General features: G+C 52.6%; 1 protein-coding gene across 2 annotated transcripts in view; it reads right to left on the bottom strand.

Annotated features, from left to right (window-relative positions):
• zmp:0000000755 (phosphofurin acidic cluster sorting protein 1) overlaps positions 1–14,305 on the bottom strand; it is a 335,491-nt gene that overhangs the window by 87,330 nt on the left and 233,856 nt on the right. For both annotated transcript variants that reach the window (XM_059645081.1, XM_059645082.1), the window contains exons 12-13: positions 9,488–9,606; positions 2,083–2,215 (exon numbers count right to left, since the gene is read on the bottom strand). In XM_059645081.1, coding sequence (XP_059501064.1) covers positions 2,083–2,215; positions 9,488–9,606 — 252 coding nt within the window. The remainder of the gene's footprint in view (positions 1–2,082; positions 2,216–9,487; positions 9,607–14,305) is intronic.

Raw genomic sequence — 14,305 nt, 5'->3', positions numbered from 1 at the left:
GGGTCAAAGCTGAGGGGGTGTCGCACTGTCGGAGGGTCAGTGCTGAGGGGATGCTGCACTGTCGGAGGGTCAGTATTGAGGGAGTGGGCACTGTCAGAGGGTCAGTGCTGAGGGAGTGGGCACTGTCTGAGGGTCAGTGCTGAGGGAGTGGGCACTGTCTGAGGGTCAGTGCTGAGGGAGTGCCGCACTGTCAGAAGGTCAGTGCTGAGGGAGCGGGCACTGTCGGAGGGTCAGTGCTGAGGGATTGCCGTACTGTCGGAGGGTCAGTGCTGAGGGAGCGGGCACTGTCAGATGGTCAGTGCTGAGGGAGTGGGCACTCTCGGAGGGTCAGTGCTGAGGGAGTGGGCACTGTCGGAGGGTCAGTGCTGAGGGATTGCCGTACTGTCGGAGGGTCAGAGCTGAGGGAGCGCCGCACTGTCGGAGGGTCAGTGCTGAGGGAGTGGGCACTGTTGGAGGGTCAGTGCTGAGGGAGCGGGCACTGTTGGAGTGTCAGTGCTGAGGGAGCGCCGCACTGTCGGAGGGTCAGTGCTGAGGGAGGGGGCACTGTCGGAGGGTCAGTGCTGAGGGAGGGGGCACCTTCGGAGGGTCAGTGCTGAGGGAGCGGGCACTGTCGGAGGGTCAGTGCTGAGGGAGTGCTGCACTGTCGGAGGGTCAGTGCTGAGGGAGTGCTGCACTGTCGGAGGGTCAGTGCTGAGGGAGTGGGCACTGTCGGAGGGTCAGTGCTGAGGGAGTGAGCACTGTCGGAGGGTCAGTGCTGAGGGAGTGGGCACTGTCCGAGGGTCAGTGCTGAGGGAGCGGGCACTGTTGGAGGGTCAGTGCTGAGGGAGTGGGCACTGTCGGAGGGTCAGTGCTGAGGGAGCGGGCACTGTCGGAGGGTCTGTGCTGAGGGAGCGGGCACTGTCAGAGGGTCTGTGCTGAGGGAGCGGGCACTGTCGGAGGGTCTGTGCTGAGGGAGCGGGCACTGTCGGAGGGTCTGTGCTGAGGGAGCGGGCACTGTCGGAGGGTCAGTGCTGAGGGACCGGGCACTGTCGGAGGGTCAGTGCTGAGGGAGCGGGCACTGTCGGAGGGTCAGTGCTGAGGGAGCGGGCACTGTCGGAGGGTCAGTGCTGAGGGAGCGGGCACTGTCGGAGGGTCAGTGCTGAGGGAGGGGGCACTGTCGGAGGGTCAGTGCTGAGGGAGTGGGCACTGTCGGAGGGTCAGTGCTGAGGGAGTGGGCACTGTCTGAGGGTCAGTGCTGAGGGAGTGCCGCACTGTCAGAGGGTCAGTTCTGAGGGAGCGGGCACTGTCGGAGCGTCAGTGCTGAGGGAGTGGGCACTGTCGGAGGGTCAGTGCTGAGGGAGTGGGCACTGTCTGAGGGTCAGTGCTGAGGGAGTGGGCACTGTCGGAGGGTCAGTGCTGAGGGAGTGGGCACTGTCGGAGGGTCAGTGCTGAGGGAGTGGGCACTGTCGGAGGGTCAGTGCTGAGGGAGTGGGCACTGTCTCAGGGTCAGTGCTGAGGGAGCGGGCACTGTCGGAGGGTCAGTGCTGAGGGAGCGGGCACTGTCGGAGGGTCAGTGCTGAGGGAGCGGGCACTGTCGGAGGGTCAGTGCTGAGGGAGCGGGCACTGTCTGAGGGTCAGTGCTGAGGGAGCGGGCACTGTCTGAGGGTCAGTGCTGAGGGAGGGGGCACTGTCGGAGGGTCAGTGCTGAGGGAGACCGCACTGTCGGAGGGTCAGTGCTGAGAGAGCGGGCACTGTCGGAGGGTCAGTGCTGAGGGAGCGGGCACTGTCGGAGGGTCAGTGCTGAGGGAGGGGGCACTGTCGGAGGGTCAGTGCTGAGGGAGTGGGCACTGTCGGAGGGTCAGTGCTGAGGGAGGGGGCACTGTCGGAGGGTCAGTGCTGAGGGAGTGGGCACTGTCGGAGGGTCAGTGCTGAGGGAGTGGGCACTGTCGGAGGATGGGATTGAAGGTTCGGCGCATTATCTGGGCTCTCAGACGAAGAGCTACTTTTTGGATGAGTCGTGGGAAAGTGATGGCTCTGTCCGAGTAAGCCAGGGACTTCATGCACTGGAAGGGTGGTGGGAAAGAGAATCATATTCCCATTAACCTGAGTGTTGAATCTGGAGTCTGGCAAGCACTCGCTGTCGAAACTGCTGGCTCTGTCACCTTGTGTCTTTGAGTTGTGGCGATCTTTCAGTGAAGTGCTCCTGGGTCGTCGCAGCTGTCTACTTTCAGACTTACTGAATGGGAAATAAGAAGAAACACTTCAGTCGTTCGCAGGAAACAAATAGAATTGTCCTTATTAAGGAAATATTTTCAATAGCTTTCAGTTGTTGTCCTCACTCTTGCAGGCAATTTTGTATTATAACAGAAGGATTTACGATTATCACAGAAAATTTAACATAAAAGTGGCAAGAGCTCTGCTTGTCAAAACAGGCTTGTTAAAGTGGAAGCTTCAGATCTTCCCTGAAAGGGGAGACAGTGCTGCAGTCACTGGTAAATGTCCTTGAACTAGTAATCCAGAGGCCCAAACGCAGGAGGGACACAGTTTCAAATCCCAACAGGGGCAGTTGGTTAAATTTCAATTCAATTAACAGGCGTGGAGTTTAAAACTTGTCTTGGTAATGGTGACTACCATTGCTTGACAGCTGGAATTCAGGGGCAGAAACCCGCATCTTTTCAAGGTCTGGTTCTCGATCGACTCCAGACCAACAGCAATGTTCTTAGCTCTTGACTACCCTCCAAAACAGTCAAGCAAGCCATTCGGTTTAAACGTAATTAAGTAATAAGTAACTAATGCTGTTTTCGTCAGCAATATCCAAATCCCAGGGCTTAATTTTTTCAAACGAGTCTGTTTTAATAACTTTAGATATCTGAATGTGCAGCCTCTGGGCCGCTAGTTTAGTAATAGTGGAGTGCCCACGCTAAGTTTAACTGTTCCCAAACGTCCAGCCTCAGGAGGATGACACTGTAAAGCAGACCTGGCTGTATATACTCTGAACGTTAAGGTACAGTATAGAAACATGTGACCCAACCAGCCCTGCCTTTGGTCAAGGAATATTGTGAATAGTCAGAGTTCCACGTTTCTTTAGCTCTGTAAACATGTTGTGACATTCTTTGAAACAGCTTGCAAAACTTATTCAGCTCAGAGTATACCTGGCCCACAGTATAGCCATGCCCATCCTGAATGAATGCTGAGAAAAACTCAAGGTGAGAACAGTAACTTGATTAACAATATACCCTGTCTCCATGAAGAGGAGGAGCCTGGTCACCAAAATATTGTAAAACAGGCAAGTTCAAGGGTGGTTGCTAAAATAATCGGTTACCATATTGATACCCTTACAACAAGGAGATTTACAACAGACATCATAAAAAATGTGAAGATTTTCATAGGTTTTTCACAAATGGAATGAAGAGTTGGCTAGGGATGTTGAGGAACAGTGGACAATGGGAGACATAGTATGATGTTCGCTGAAAGTGATGCCAATCCAAAAACCAGGTCCCTCAAGGAACAGTGAGCGTTTCTGCTGGCATATGGGTAATTGGGGGATAAGGCTCAGTGGTTAGCACTGCTGCCTCATAGCACCAGGGACATAGGTTCAATTCTAACCTCAGGTGACTCTCTGTGGGGAGTTTGCACGTTCTCGCCATGTCTGCGTGGGCTTCCACCGGGTGCTCCGGTTTTCTCCCACAAAACATAGTGGATTGGCCATGCAAAATTGAACGGAGTGTTCAGGGATGTGTGGGTTAGGTGGTTTACAGGGGGATGGGTCTGAGTGGGATGCTCTGAGGGACAGTATGGATTTGTTGGGCTGAAGGGCCTGTTTCCGCACTGTAGAGATGATATAAGAAATGTGGAGCAGCTGAGTATGTAACATTGAGGAGTAGGGAGACAAAGTGAGGATGTGAGTTCGGGATATGGAAAGTAGGTGTGTTTGGGGGATGATGGGAAATGGTGGGGTTGGAGTTCTGAGGAGTAAATGGGATTTGGGGGCACAGGGAACAGGTATGCTTGGGGGATATGGGGTGTAATTGAGGTTGGAAGATATAGGGAGTAGGTGGGGATGGGACTAGCAAGAATAAGTGAGAGTGGGCATATGGAGAGTTGGTAGAGTTAGGTATATGGACAGAATGTGAGGAAGGGCATATGGTGAGTAGGTGAGTGTGAGGATATGGGAATTTGGTGGGGTTGGGAGTTATGGGGAGTAGGTGAGGGTGAGGATGAGGGAATTTGGTGGATTAGGGGATTTGGTGAGTAGGTGAGGGTAAGGATGAGGGAATTTGGTGGGGTTGGAGGATATGGGGAGTAGGTGAGGGTGAGGATGTGGGAGCTTGGTGGGGTTGGGGGATATGGGGAGTAGGTGAGGGATGGTATGTGGGAATTTGTTGGGGTTGGAGGATATGGGGAGTAGGTGAGGGTGAGGATGTGGGAGCTTGGTGGGGTTGGGGGATATGGGGAGTAGGTGAGGGATGGTATGTGGGAATTTGGTGGGGTTGGGGGATATGGGGAGTAGGTGAGTGTGAGGATGTAGGAATTTGATCGGGTTGGGGGATATGGGGATTCGATAAGGGTGAGGATGTGGGAATTTGGTGGGGTTGGGGGATATGGGGAGTAGGTGAGGGTGGGGATGTGGGAATTTGGTGGGGTTGGGGGAATTGGGGAGTAGGTGAGGGTGAGGATGTGGGTATTTGGTGGGGTTGGGGGAAATGGGGAGGAGGTGAGGGTGGGGATGTGGGAACCTGGTGGGGTTGGGGGGTATGGGGAGTAGGCGAGGGTGAGGATGTGGGAATTTGGTAGGGTTGGGGGATATAGGGAGTAGGTGAGGGTGAGGATGTGTGAATTTGGTGGGGTTGGGGGATATGGGGAGTAGGTGAGGGTGGGCATGTGGGAATTTGGTCGGGTTGGGGGATATGGGGAGTAGCTGAGGGTGGGGATGTGGGAATTTGGTGGGGTTGGGAGATATGGGGAGTGGGTGAGGGTGGGATTGTAGGAATTTGGTCAGGCTGAGGGATATGGGGAGCAGGTGAGGGTGGGGATGTGGGAACTTGGTGGGGTTGGGGGATATGGGGAGTAGGTGAGGGTGAGGATGTGGGAATTTGGTGGGGTTGGGGGATATGGGGAGTAGGTGAGGGTGAGGATGTGGGAATTTGGTGGGGTTGGGGGATATGGGGAGTAGGTGGGGGTGAGGATGTTGGAATTTGGTGGGGTTGGAGGATATGGGGAGTAGGTGAGGGTGAGGATGTGGCAATTTGGTGGGGTTGGGGGATATGGGGAGTAGGTGAGGGTGAGGATGTGGGAATTTGGTGGGGTTGGGGGATATGGGGAATAGGAGAGTGTGAGGATGTGGGAATTTGGTGGCGTTGGAGGATATGGGGAGTAGGTGGGGGTGAGGATGTTGGAATTTGGTGGGGTTGGAGGATATGGGGAGTAGGTGAGGGTGAGGATGTCGGACTTTGGTGGGGCTGGAGGATATGGGGAGTAGGTGAGGGTGAGGATGTCGGACTTTGGTGGGGTTAGGCCATTTGGGGAGTAGTTGAGGGTGGGGATGTGAGAACTTGGTGGGGTTAGGGGAATATGGGGAGTAGGTGAGGGTGGCGATGTGGGTATTTGGTGGGGTTGGGGGATATGGGGCGTAGGTGAGGGTGAGGATGTGGGAATTTGGTGGGGTTGGAGGATCTGGGGAGTAGGTGAGGGCGAGGATGTGGGAATTTGGTGGGGTTGGGGGATATGGAGAGTAGGTGAGGGTGAGGATGTGGTAATTTGGTGGGGTTGGGGGATATGGGGAGCAGGTGAGGGTGGGGATGTGGGAATTTGGTGGGGTTGGAGGATCTGGGGAGTAGGTGAGGGCGAGGATGTGGGAATTTGGTGGGGTTGGGAGTTATGGGGAGTAGTTGAGGGTGGGATTGTAGGAATTTGGTCAGGCTGAGGGATATGGGGAGCAGGTGAGGGTGGGGATGTGGGAACGTGGTGGGGTTGGAGGATATGGGGAGTAGGTGAGGGTGAGGATGTGGGAATTTGGTGGGGTTCGGGGATATGGGGAATAGGTGAGGGTGAGGATGTGGGAATTTGGTAGGGTTGGGGGATATGGAGAGTAGGTGAAGGTGAGGATGTGGGAATTTGGTGGGGTTGGGGGCGATGTGGGGAGTAGGTGCGGGTGAGGATGTCGGAATTTGATGGGGTTGGAGGATATGGGGAGTAGGTGAGGGTGAGGATGTTGGAATTTGGTGGGGTTGGAGGATATGGGGAGTAGGTGAGGGTGAGGATGTGGGAACTTGGTGGCATTGGGGGATATGGGGAGTAGGCGAGGGTGACGATGTGTGAATTTGGTAGGCTTGGAGGATCTGGGGAGTAGGTGAGGGTGAGGATGTCGGAATTTGGTGGGGTTGGAGGATATGGTGAGTAGGTGAGGGTGAAGATGTGGGAGCTTGGTGGGGTTGGGGGGATATGGGGAGTAGGTGAGGGAGAGGATGTGGGAACTTTGTGGGGTTGGGGGAATTGTGGAGTAGGTGACAGTGAGGATGTGGAAACCTGGTGGGGTTGGGGGATATGGGGAGTAGGTGAGGGAGAGGGTGTGGGAACTTGGTGGGGTTGGGGGATATGGGGAGTACGTGAGGGTGAGGAGGTGTGAATTTGGTGGGGTTGGGGGATATGGGGAGTAGGTGAGGGTGGGGATGTGGGAATTTGGTGGGGTTGGGGGATATGGGGAGTAGGTGTGTGTGGGGATGTGGGAATTTGGTGTGGTTGGGAGTTATGGGGAGTAGTTGAGGGTGGGATTGTAGGAATTTGGTCAGGCTGAGGGATATGGGGAGCAGTGAGAGTGGGGATGTCGGAATTTGGTGGGGTTGGGGGGGATATGGGGAGTAGGTGACAGTGAGGATGTGGGAACTTGGTGGGGTTGGGGGATATGGGGAGTACGTGAGGGTGGGGATGTCGGAATTTGGTGGGGTTGGGGGGGATATGGGGAGTAGGTGACAGTGAGGATGTGGGAACTTGGTGGGGTTGGGGGATATGGGGAGTATGTGAGGGTGGGGATGTCGGAATTTGGTGGGGTTGGAGGATCTGGGGGAGTATGTGAAGGTGAGGATGTCGGAATTTGGTGGGGTTGGAGGATATGGTCAGTAGGTGAGGGTGAAGATGTGGGAACTTGGTGGGGTTGGGGGGGATATGGGGAGTAGGTGAGGGAGAGGATGTGGGAACTTTGTGGGGTTGGGGGAATTGGGGAGTAGGTGACAGTGAGGATGTGGGAACCTGGTGGGGTTGGGGGATATGGGGAGTTGGTGAGGATGGGGATGTGGGAATTTGGTGGGGTTGGGAGTTATGGGGAGTAGTTGAGGGTGGGATTGTAGGAATTTGGTCAGGCTGAGGGATATGGTGAGTAGGTGAGGGTGGGGATGCGGGAATTTGGTGGGGTTGGGGGATATGGGGAGTAGGTGAGGGTGGGGATGCGGGAATTTGGTGGGGTTGTGGGATATGGGGAGTAGGTGAGGGTGGGGATGTGGGAATTTGGTGGGGTTGGGAGTTATGGGGAGTAGTTGAGGGTGGGATTGTAGGAATTTGGTCAGGCTGAGGGATATGGTGAGTAGGTGAGGGTGGGGATGTCGGAATTTGGTGGGGTTGGGGGGGATATGGGGAGTAGGTGAGGGTGAGGGTGTGGGAACTTTGTGGGGTTGGGGGAATTGGGGAGTAGGTGACAGTGAGGATGTGGGAACTTGGTGGGGTTGGGGGATATGGGGAGTAGGCGAGGGTGAGGATGTGGGATCCTGGTGGGATTGGGGAAATGGGGAGTAGGTGAGGGTGGGGATGTGGGAACCTGGTGGGGTTGGGGATATGGGGAGTAGGTGAGGGTGAGGATGTTGGAGCCTGGTGGGGTTGGGGGATATGGGGAGTAGGTGAGGGTGGGGATGTGGGAACCTGGTGGGGTTGGGGATATGGGGAGTAGGTGAGGGTGAGGATGTTGGAGCCTGGTGGGGTTGGGGGATATGGGGAGTAGGTGAGGGTGGGGATGTGGGAACCTGGTGGGGTTGGTTATATGGGGAGTAGGTGAGGGTGAGGACGTGGGAGCCTGGTGGGGTTGGGGGAATTGGGGAGTAGGTGAGGGTGGGGATGTGGGAACCTGGTGGGGTTGGGTATATGGGGAGTAGGTGAGGGTGAGGACGTGGGAGCCTGGTGGGGTTGGGGATATGGGGAGTAGGTGAGGGTGGGGATGTGGGAACCTGGTGGGGTTGGGTATATGGGGAGTAGGTGAGGGTGAGGACGTGGGAGCCTGGTGGGGTTGGGGATATGGGGAGTAGGTGAGGGTGAGGATGTGGGAGCCTGGTGGGGTTGGGGATATGGGGAGTAGGTGAGGGTGAGGATGTGGGAGCCTGGTGGGGTTGGGGATATGGGGAGTAGGTGAGGGTGAGGATGTGGGAGCCTGGTGGGGTTGGGGATATGGGGAGTAGGTGAGGGTGAGGATGTGGGAGCCTGGTGGGGTTGGGGATATGGGGAGTAGGTGAGGGTGAGGACGTGGGAGCCTGGTGGGGTTGGGGATATGGGGAGTAGGTGAGGGTGAGGATGTGGGAGCCTGGTGGGGTTGGGGATATGGGGAGTAGGTGAGGGTGAGGATGTGGGAGCCTGGTGGGGTTGGGGATATGGGGAGTAGGTGAGGGTGAGGATGTGGGAGCCTGGTGGGGTTGGGGATATGGGGAGTAGGTGAGGGTGAGGATGTGGGAGCCTGGTGGGGTTGGGGATATGGGGAGTAGGTGAGGGTGAGGATGTGGGAGCCTGGTGGGGTTGGCGGATATGGGGAGTAGGTGAGGGTGAGGATGTGGGAGCCTGGTGGGGTTGGGGATATGGGGAGTAGGTGAGGGTGAGGATGTGGGAGCCTGGTGGGGTTGGCGGATATGGGGAGTAGGTGAGGGTGAGGATGTGGGAGCCTGGTGGGGTTGGCGGATATGGGGAGTAGGTGAGGGTGAGGATGTGGGAGCCTGGTGGGGTTGGGGATATGGGGAGTAGGTGAGGGTGAGGATGTGGGAGCCTGGTGGGGTTGGCGGATATGGGGAGTAGGTGAGGGTGAGGATGTGGGAGCCTGGTGGGGTTGGCGGATATGGGGAGTAGGTGAGGGTGAGGATGTGGGAGCCTGGTGGGGTTGGGGATATGGGGAGTAGGCCGTGTTTGAGGATATGGGCAACAGGTGAGGATGGGGATATTCTGTTGAATTTTCTTCGCTTCACTAGAAAGCGTTGGCGATTGGATCACTGAATGTATTCATGTAGGGTTTGATAGATTTTTGATCAACAACTGATTCAAGTGCTTTGGGGAGCGGAGGCCACAATCAGATCAGCTATGACCTTACTGAATGGAGGAAGAGAGTGGAGGGTTTGAATGCACTCCTCCTGTTCCTAAGTGCTATGTGCCTTTATGAGTTGTTAGGTGGGTCTACTGGGTGATATGACAATCTACTTGAAAGGATTGCTGGTTGCTGTCCTGAACGATCTGCTCGTCATGATGACTGATTACTGTATTTCATTACCTCGGAGATACAATAACCTGTGATTCGGTTTTTGTGATTTTCGCTAATGGTGGTAGTTTCTCCAGAGATGCTTCCAAGTTATTCCAGTCTCCAGTTATCGTCTCGTCCTCCTCCAAATCCTGATGAGAAATCAGAAATACTAATTGCCAACAAGGCAGTTTCTGCAGATTGCCATCAGCCACTATTTCAGAGACCCACATAACGCACATTATGCCATTTATAACTGTACAATGCCTATAAAAAAAACTGGAAAGAACTGCTGATGGTGTAAATCAGTAACAAAGCTGCTGTGAAAGTTCTGAGGAAGGATCACTGGACCCGAACGTTAACTCTGACTTTTTTCTTCACAGATGTTGCCAGACCTGCTGAGCATTTTCAGCATCTTCTGTTATTGTTGTACAATACCCACAACTGGGTCCAAGTGTACACACAGGATGGACAGGCTTCTGATTTCTTAGTAACAGTGCCTCAGTCACCTGTCACACGCTGGGAAATACCAACCCTGTTATCAACCATTGGGTGTAACATGCTCCTTCATTCATCAATATCTTTTGGATGCATACGGACTTCAGTAACGAGTTTGACAAGAATCCTCATTGTAGACTGGTTAGCACGGTTAGATCACTTGGAGTACAGGGGGAAACCAGCCCTTTGAATACAGAACCGGCTGAAAGGTAGGAGACAGAGGGTGGTGGTGAAGGACTGCTTTTCAGATCGGCAGCCTGCGACCAGCGGCGTGCCACAAGTATCGGTGCTGGGTCCACTACTTTTTGTCATTCATATAAATTATTTCAATATAAACATAGGAGTTATGGTTAGTGAGTTTGCAGATGACACCAAAATTGGAGGTATAGTGGACAGCGAAGAAGGTTACCTCAGAGTACAATGGGACCTGATCACATGGCCCAGGGGCTAAGGAGTGGCAGATGGAGTTTAATCTAGATCAATATGAGGTGCTGCAAGGTTTTGGAGTGGATCTGTATAAGGTGCTGCATTTTGGAAAAGCAAATCAGGGCAGGAACTTATACACTTAACGTTAAGGTGTGGGGAGTATTGCTGAACAAAGAGACCTTGCTGTGTAGGTTCACAGTTCCTTGAAGGTGGTGTCCCAGGTAGACTGAGTGGTGAAGAAGGCGTTGGGTATGCTTACCTTTATCAGTCAGTGTATTGAGTACAGAAGTTGGGAGGTCATGTTGCAGCTGTCCAGGATGTGGTTGGGCCACATTTTGGAATACTGCACTCAGTTCTGGTTTCCTTGCTACAGGAAGGGTGTTGTGAAACTTGAAAGGGTGCAGAAAAGATTTACAAGGATGTTTCCAGGGTTGGAGGGTTTGAACTATTGGGAGAGGCTGAATAGGCCAGGGCAATTCTCCCAAGAGCATCAGAGGCTGAGGGGTGACCTTATAGAAGTTTATAAAATCATGAGGGCCATGGATAGTCAAGGTGAGTAGTCAAGATCTTTTCCCCAGGGAGGAGTAGTCCAAAATAGAGGACATAGCTTTAAGGTGAGAGGGAAAAGATATAAAAGGGACATAAGGGGCAACGTTTTCATGCAGAGGGTGATGTGTATAAGGAATGAACACCTGGATGGGTATATTAACAGGAAGGGTGTGGCATGGACCAAATGCTGGCAAATGGGGCTAGGTTGGATTGGGATGTCTGGTCAGTGCTCATGACTAGGACTGAAGAGTCTGATTCCATGCTGTATGACTCTATGATGAAGGCGGCAAGGGCAGAAATTGCTGGGTCTAGACAGAGGTCTTTGTATCCTCTTTAGCCACAGGCAAGCTCCCAGAAGACTGCAAAACAGCCAATGTTGTTCCTTTGTTTAAGATGGTCAACAGGGATAATCCAGGAAATTACAGTCAGGTGAACCTTTCATGAATGATGGGGCAATTATTGGAGAAGATTCTTAGTGACAGGATTTAATTGCATTTGGAGAAGAATGGCCTTATGACTGATAGGGGTAAGCGAATGGATGTTGTCGACGTGGATTTTACGAAAGCCTTTGAAAGGTCCCTCATGATAGACTGGCCAACAAGATAATGACGTATGGGATCCACAGTGAGCTGGTCAGATGAATAGACAATTGGCTTGGTCATAGAGTATACAGCTTAGTTGTGGAGGGTGTTTTTCTGGCTGCAAGTCTCTGACCAGTGGTGTTCCACAAGGATCAGTACAGTGACCTCTGTCGTTTGTAATACAGGTTAATGATTCGGATGAACATGTTAGTGGTCTAATTAGTAAGTTTGTCCAATCCAACACCGGCATGAAAATTATTGGAGCTGTGGACAGTGAGGCAAGTTGTCCACAGATACAGCAGGATATAGATCAGTTGGAGAGTTGGGCAGAGAAATAGCAGATGGAATTTAATCTGGACAAGTGTAGAGTGATGCACTGTGAGAGGTAAAAGGCAAAACGGAAGTATCTAGTAAATGGCAGGACCCTGAGGGGCACTGATATACAGAGGGATCTTGGGGTGCTAGACCATAGCTCCCTGAAAGTGGCAACACAAGTGGATAATGGTAAAGAAGGCCTACAGCATGCTTATCTTAATCACCTGGAGCGTTGAGTACGAAAGTTGACAAGTCCTGTTGCAGTTGCATAGGAGATAGCAGGAGCTGCCGATACTGGAGAATCTGAGATAACAAGGTGCAGAGCTGGAGGAACACAGCAGGCCAAGCAGCATCAGAGGAGCACAAAAGCTGATGCTTTGGGCTCAGACCCTTCTTCTCCAGACCCACAGCAATGTGGTTGAAAGTCAGCTGCCCTCTGAAATGGCCTAGCAAGCCACTCAGTTATACCAATCGTTACAAAGACTCAAATAAATGAAACCAGATGGAACGCTGGAAAAGACAATGGCAGAAGCAGCCCTGTCTGCTCTGCCAAGTCCTCCTCACTAACATCTGCGGGCTTGTGCCAAAACTGGAAGCACTGTCTAACAGATTAGTTAAGCAACAGTTTGACACAGTCATACCCAGAATCATAAGGGACAATCTTGTCAAAAAGAAAAAGGCAGTGTACGTAAGGTGGAGGAAGCAAGGGTCTAGCACGGCTTTAGAGGATTACAGGCTTGCTCGGAAGGAGCTCAAAAGTGGACTGAGGAGGATCAGGAGGGGGCACGAAAAAGGCTTGGCAGCAAGAATTAGGGAGAACCCCAAGGCATCTTACTCATACGTGAGGAATAAGAGAATGATCAGGGAGAAGGTAGGGCCGATCAGGGATAGCGTAGGGAACTTGTGTGTGGAGTCTGAGCAGATAGGGGAAGCCCTAAATGAGTTTTTTGCTTCGGTTTTCACTAAGGAAAGGGACCTTGTTGTGAATGAGAACTTTGAGGAGCAGGAAAACAGGCTTGAACAGATCAAGATTGAGGAAGTTGATGTGCTAGAAATTTTGGCAAACATTAAGATTGATAACTCCCCAGGGCCAGACCAGATTTATCCTAGGTTGCTCCGGGAAGCGAGAAAGGAGGTTGCTAAGCCGCTGGCAAAGATCTTTGCTTCCTCACTCTCCACGGGAGTCGTACCAGAAGATTGGAGGGAGGCAAATGTTGTTCCTCTTTTCAAGAAAGGGAATAGGGAAATCCCTGGAAATTACAGACCAGTCAGTCTTACGTCTGTGGTCAGCAAGGTTTTGGAAAGAATTCTGAGGGATAGAATTTATGACTATTTGAAAAAGCATAGCGTGATTAAAGGGAGTCAGCATGGCTTTGTGAGGGGCAGGTCATGCCTTACAAATCTTATTGAGTTCTTTGAGGAAGTCACGAGACAGGTTGACAAGGGTAGAGCAGTGGATGTGGTGTACATGGACTTCAGCAAGGCATTTGATAAGGTTCCCCACGGCAGGCTCATTCATAAAGTCAGGAGGTATGGGATACAGGGTGATTTGGCTGTCTGGATTCAGAATTGGTTGGCTGACAGGAGGCAGAGAGTGATTGTAGATGGTAAGTATTCTGCTTGGAGGTCAGTGCTGAGTGGTGTCCCACAGGCTCTGTTCTTGGGCCTCTGCTCTTTGTAGTTTTTATAAATGACTTGGATGAGGAGGTTGAGGGGTGGGTTAGTATGTTTGCTGATGACACAAAGGTTGGAGGTGCCGTTGATAGTATCGAGGGCTATTGCAGGCTTCAGCGAGACATTGACAGAATGCAGAGCTGGGCTGAGAAATGGCAGATGGAGTTCAACCTGGATAAATGCGAAGTGATGCATTTTGGAAGGTCAAACTTAAATCCTGAATATAGGATTAAAGGCAGGATTCTCAGCAGTGTGGAGGAACAGCGGGATCTTGGTGTTCAAGTGCATAGTTCCCTCAAAGTTGCCACCCAAGTGGATAAGGTTGTTAAGAAAGCATATGGTGTTTTGGCTTTCATTAACAGGGGGATCGCGTTTAAGAGCCGCGAGGTTATGTTGCAGCTCTGCAAAACCCTGGTGAGACCACACTTGGAATATTGTGTCCAGTTCTGGTCGCACTATTATAGGAAAGATGTGGAGGCTTTGGAGAGGGTGCAAAGGAGGTTTACCAGGATGCTGCCTGGACTGGAGGACTTGTCTTACGAGGAGAGGTTGACTGAGCTCGGACTTTTCTCTCTGGAGAGAAGGAGGAAGAGAGGTGACCTGATTGAGGTGTACAAGGTAATGAGAGGCATGGATAGAGTCGATAGCCAGAGACTTTTCCCCAGGGCAGGTCTGACTGCCATGAGGGGTCATAGTTTTAAGGTGTTAGGAGGAAGGTATAGAGGAGATGTCAGAGGGAGGTTCTTCACCCAGAGAGTTGTGAGCGCATGGAATAGTTTGCCAATGGTAGTCGTGGAAGTGGAGTCAT

This window comes from Stegostoma tigrinum, chromosome 4 (genome assembly GCF_030684315.1).
Source record: "Stegostoma tigrinum isolate sSteTig4 chromosome 4, sSteTig4.hap1, whole genome shotgun sequence".
Lineage (NCBI taxonomy): Eukaryota > Metazoa > Chordata > Chondrichthyes > Orectolobiformes > Stegostomatidae > Stegostoma > Stegostoma tigrinum.
Note: the sequence above shows the minus strand (reverse complement) of the source record. Positions and strands in the feature narration are given on the sequence as shown.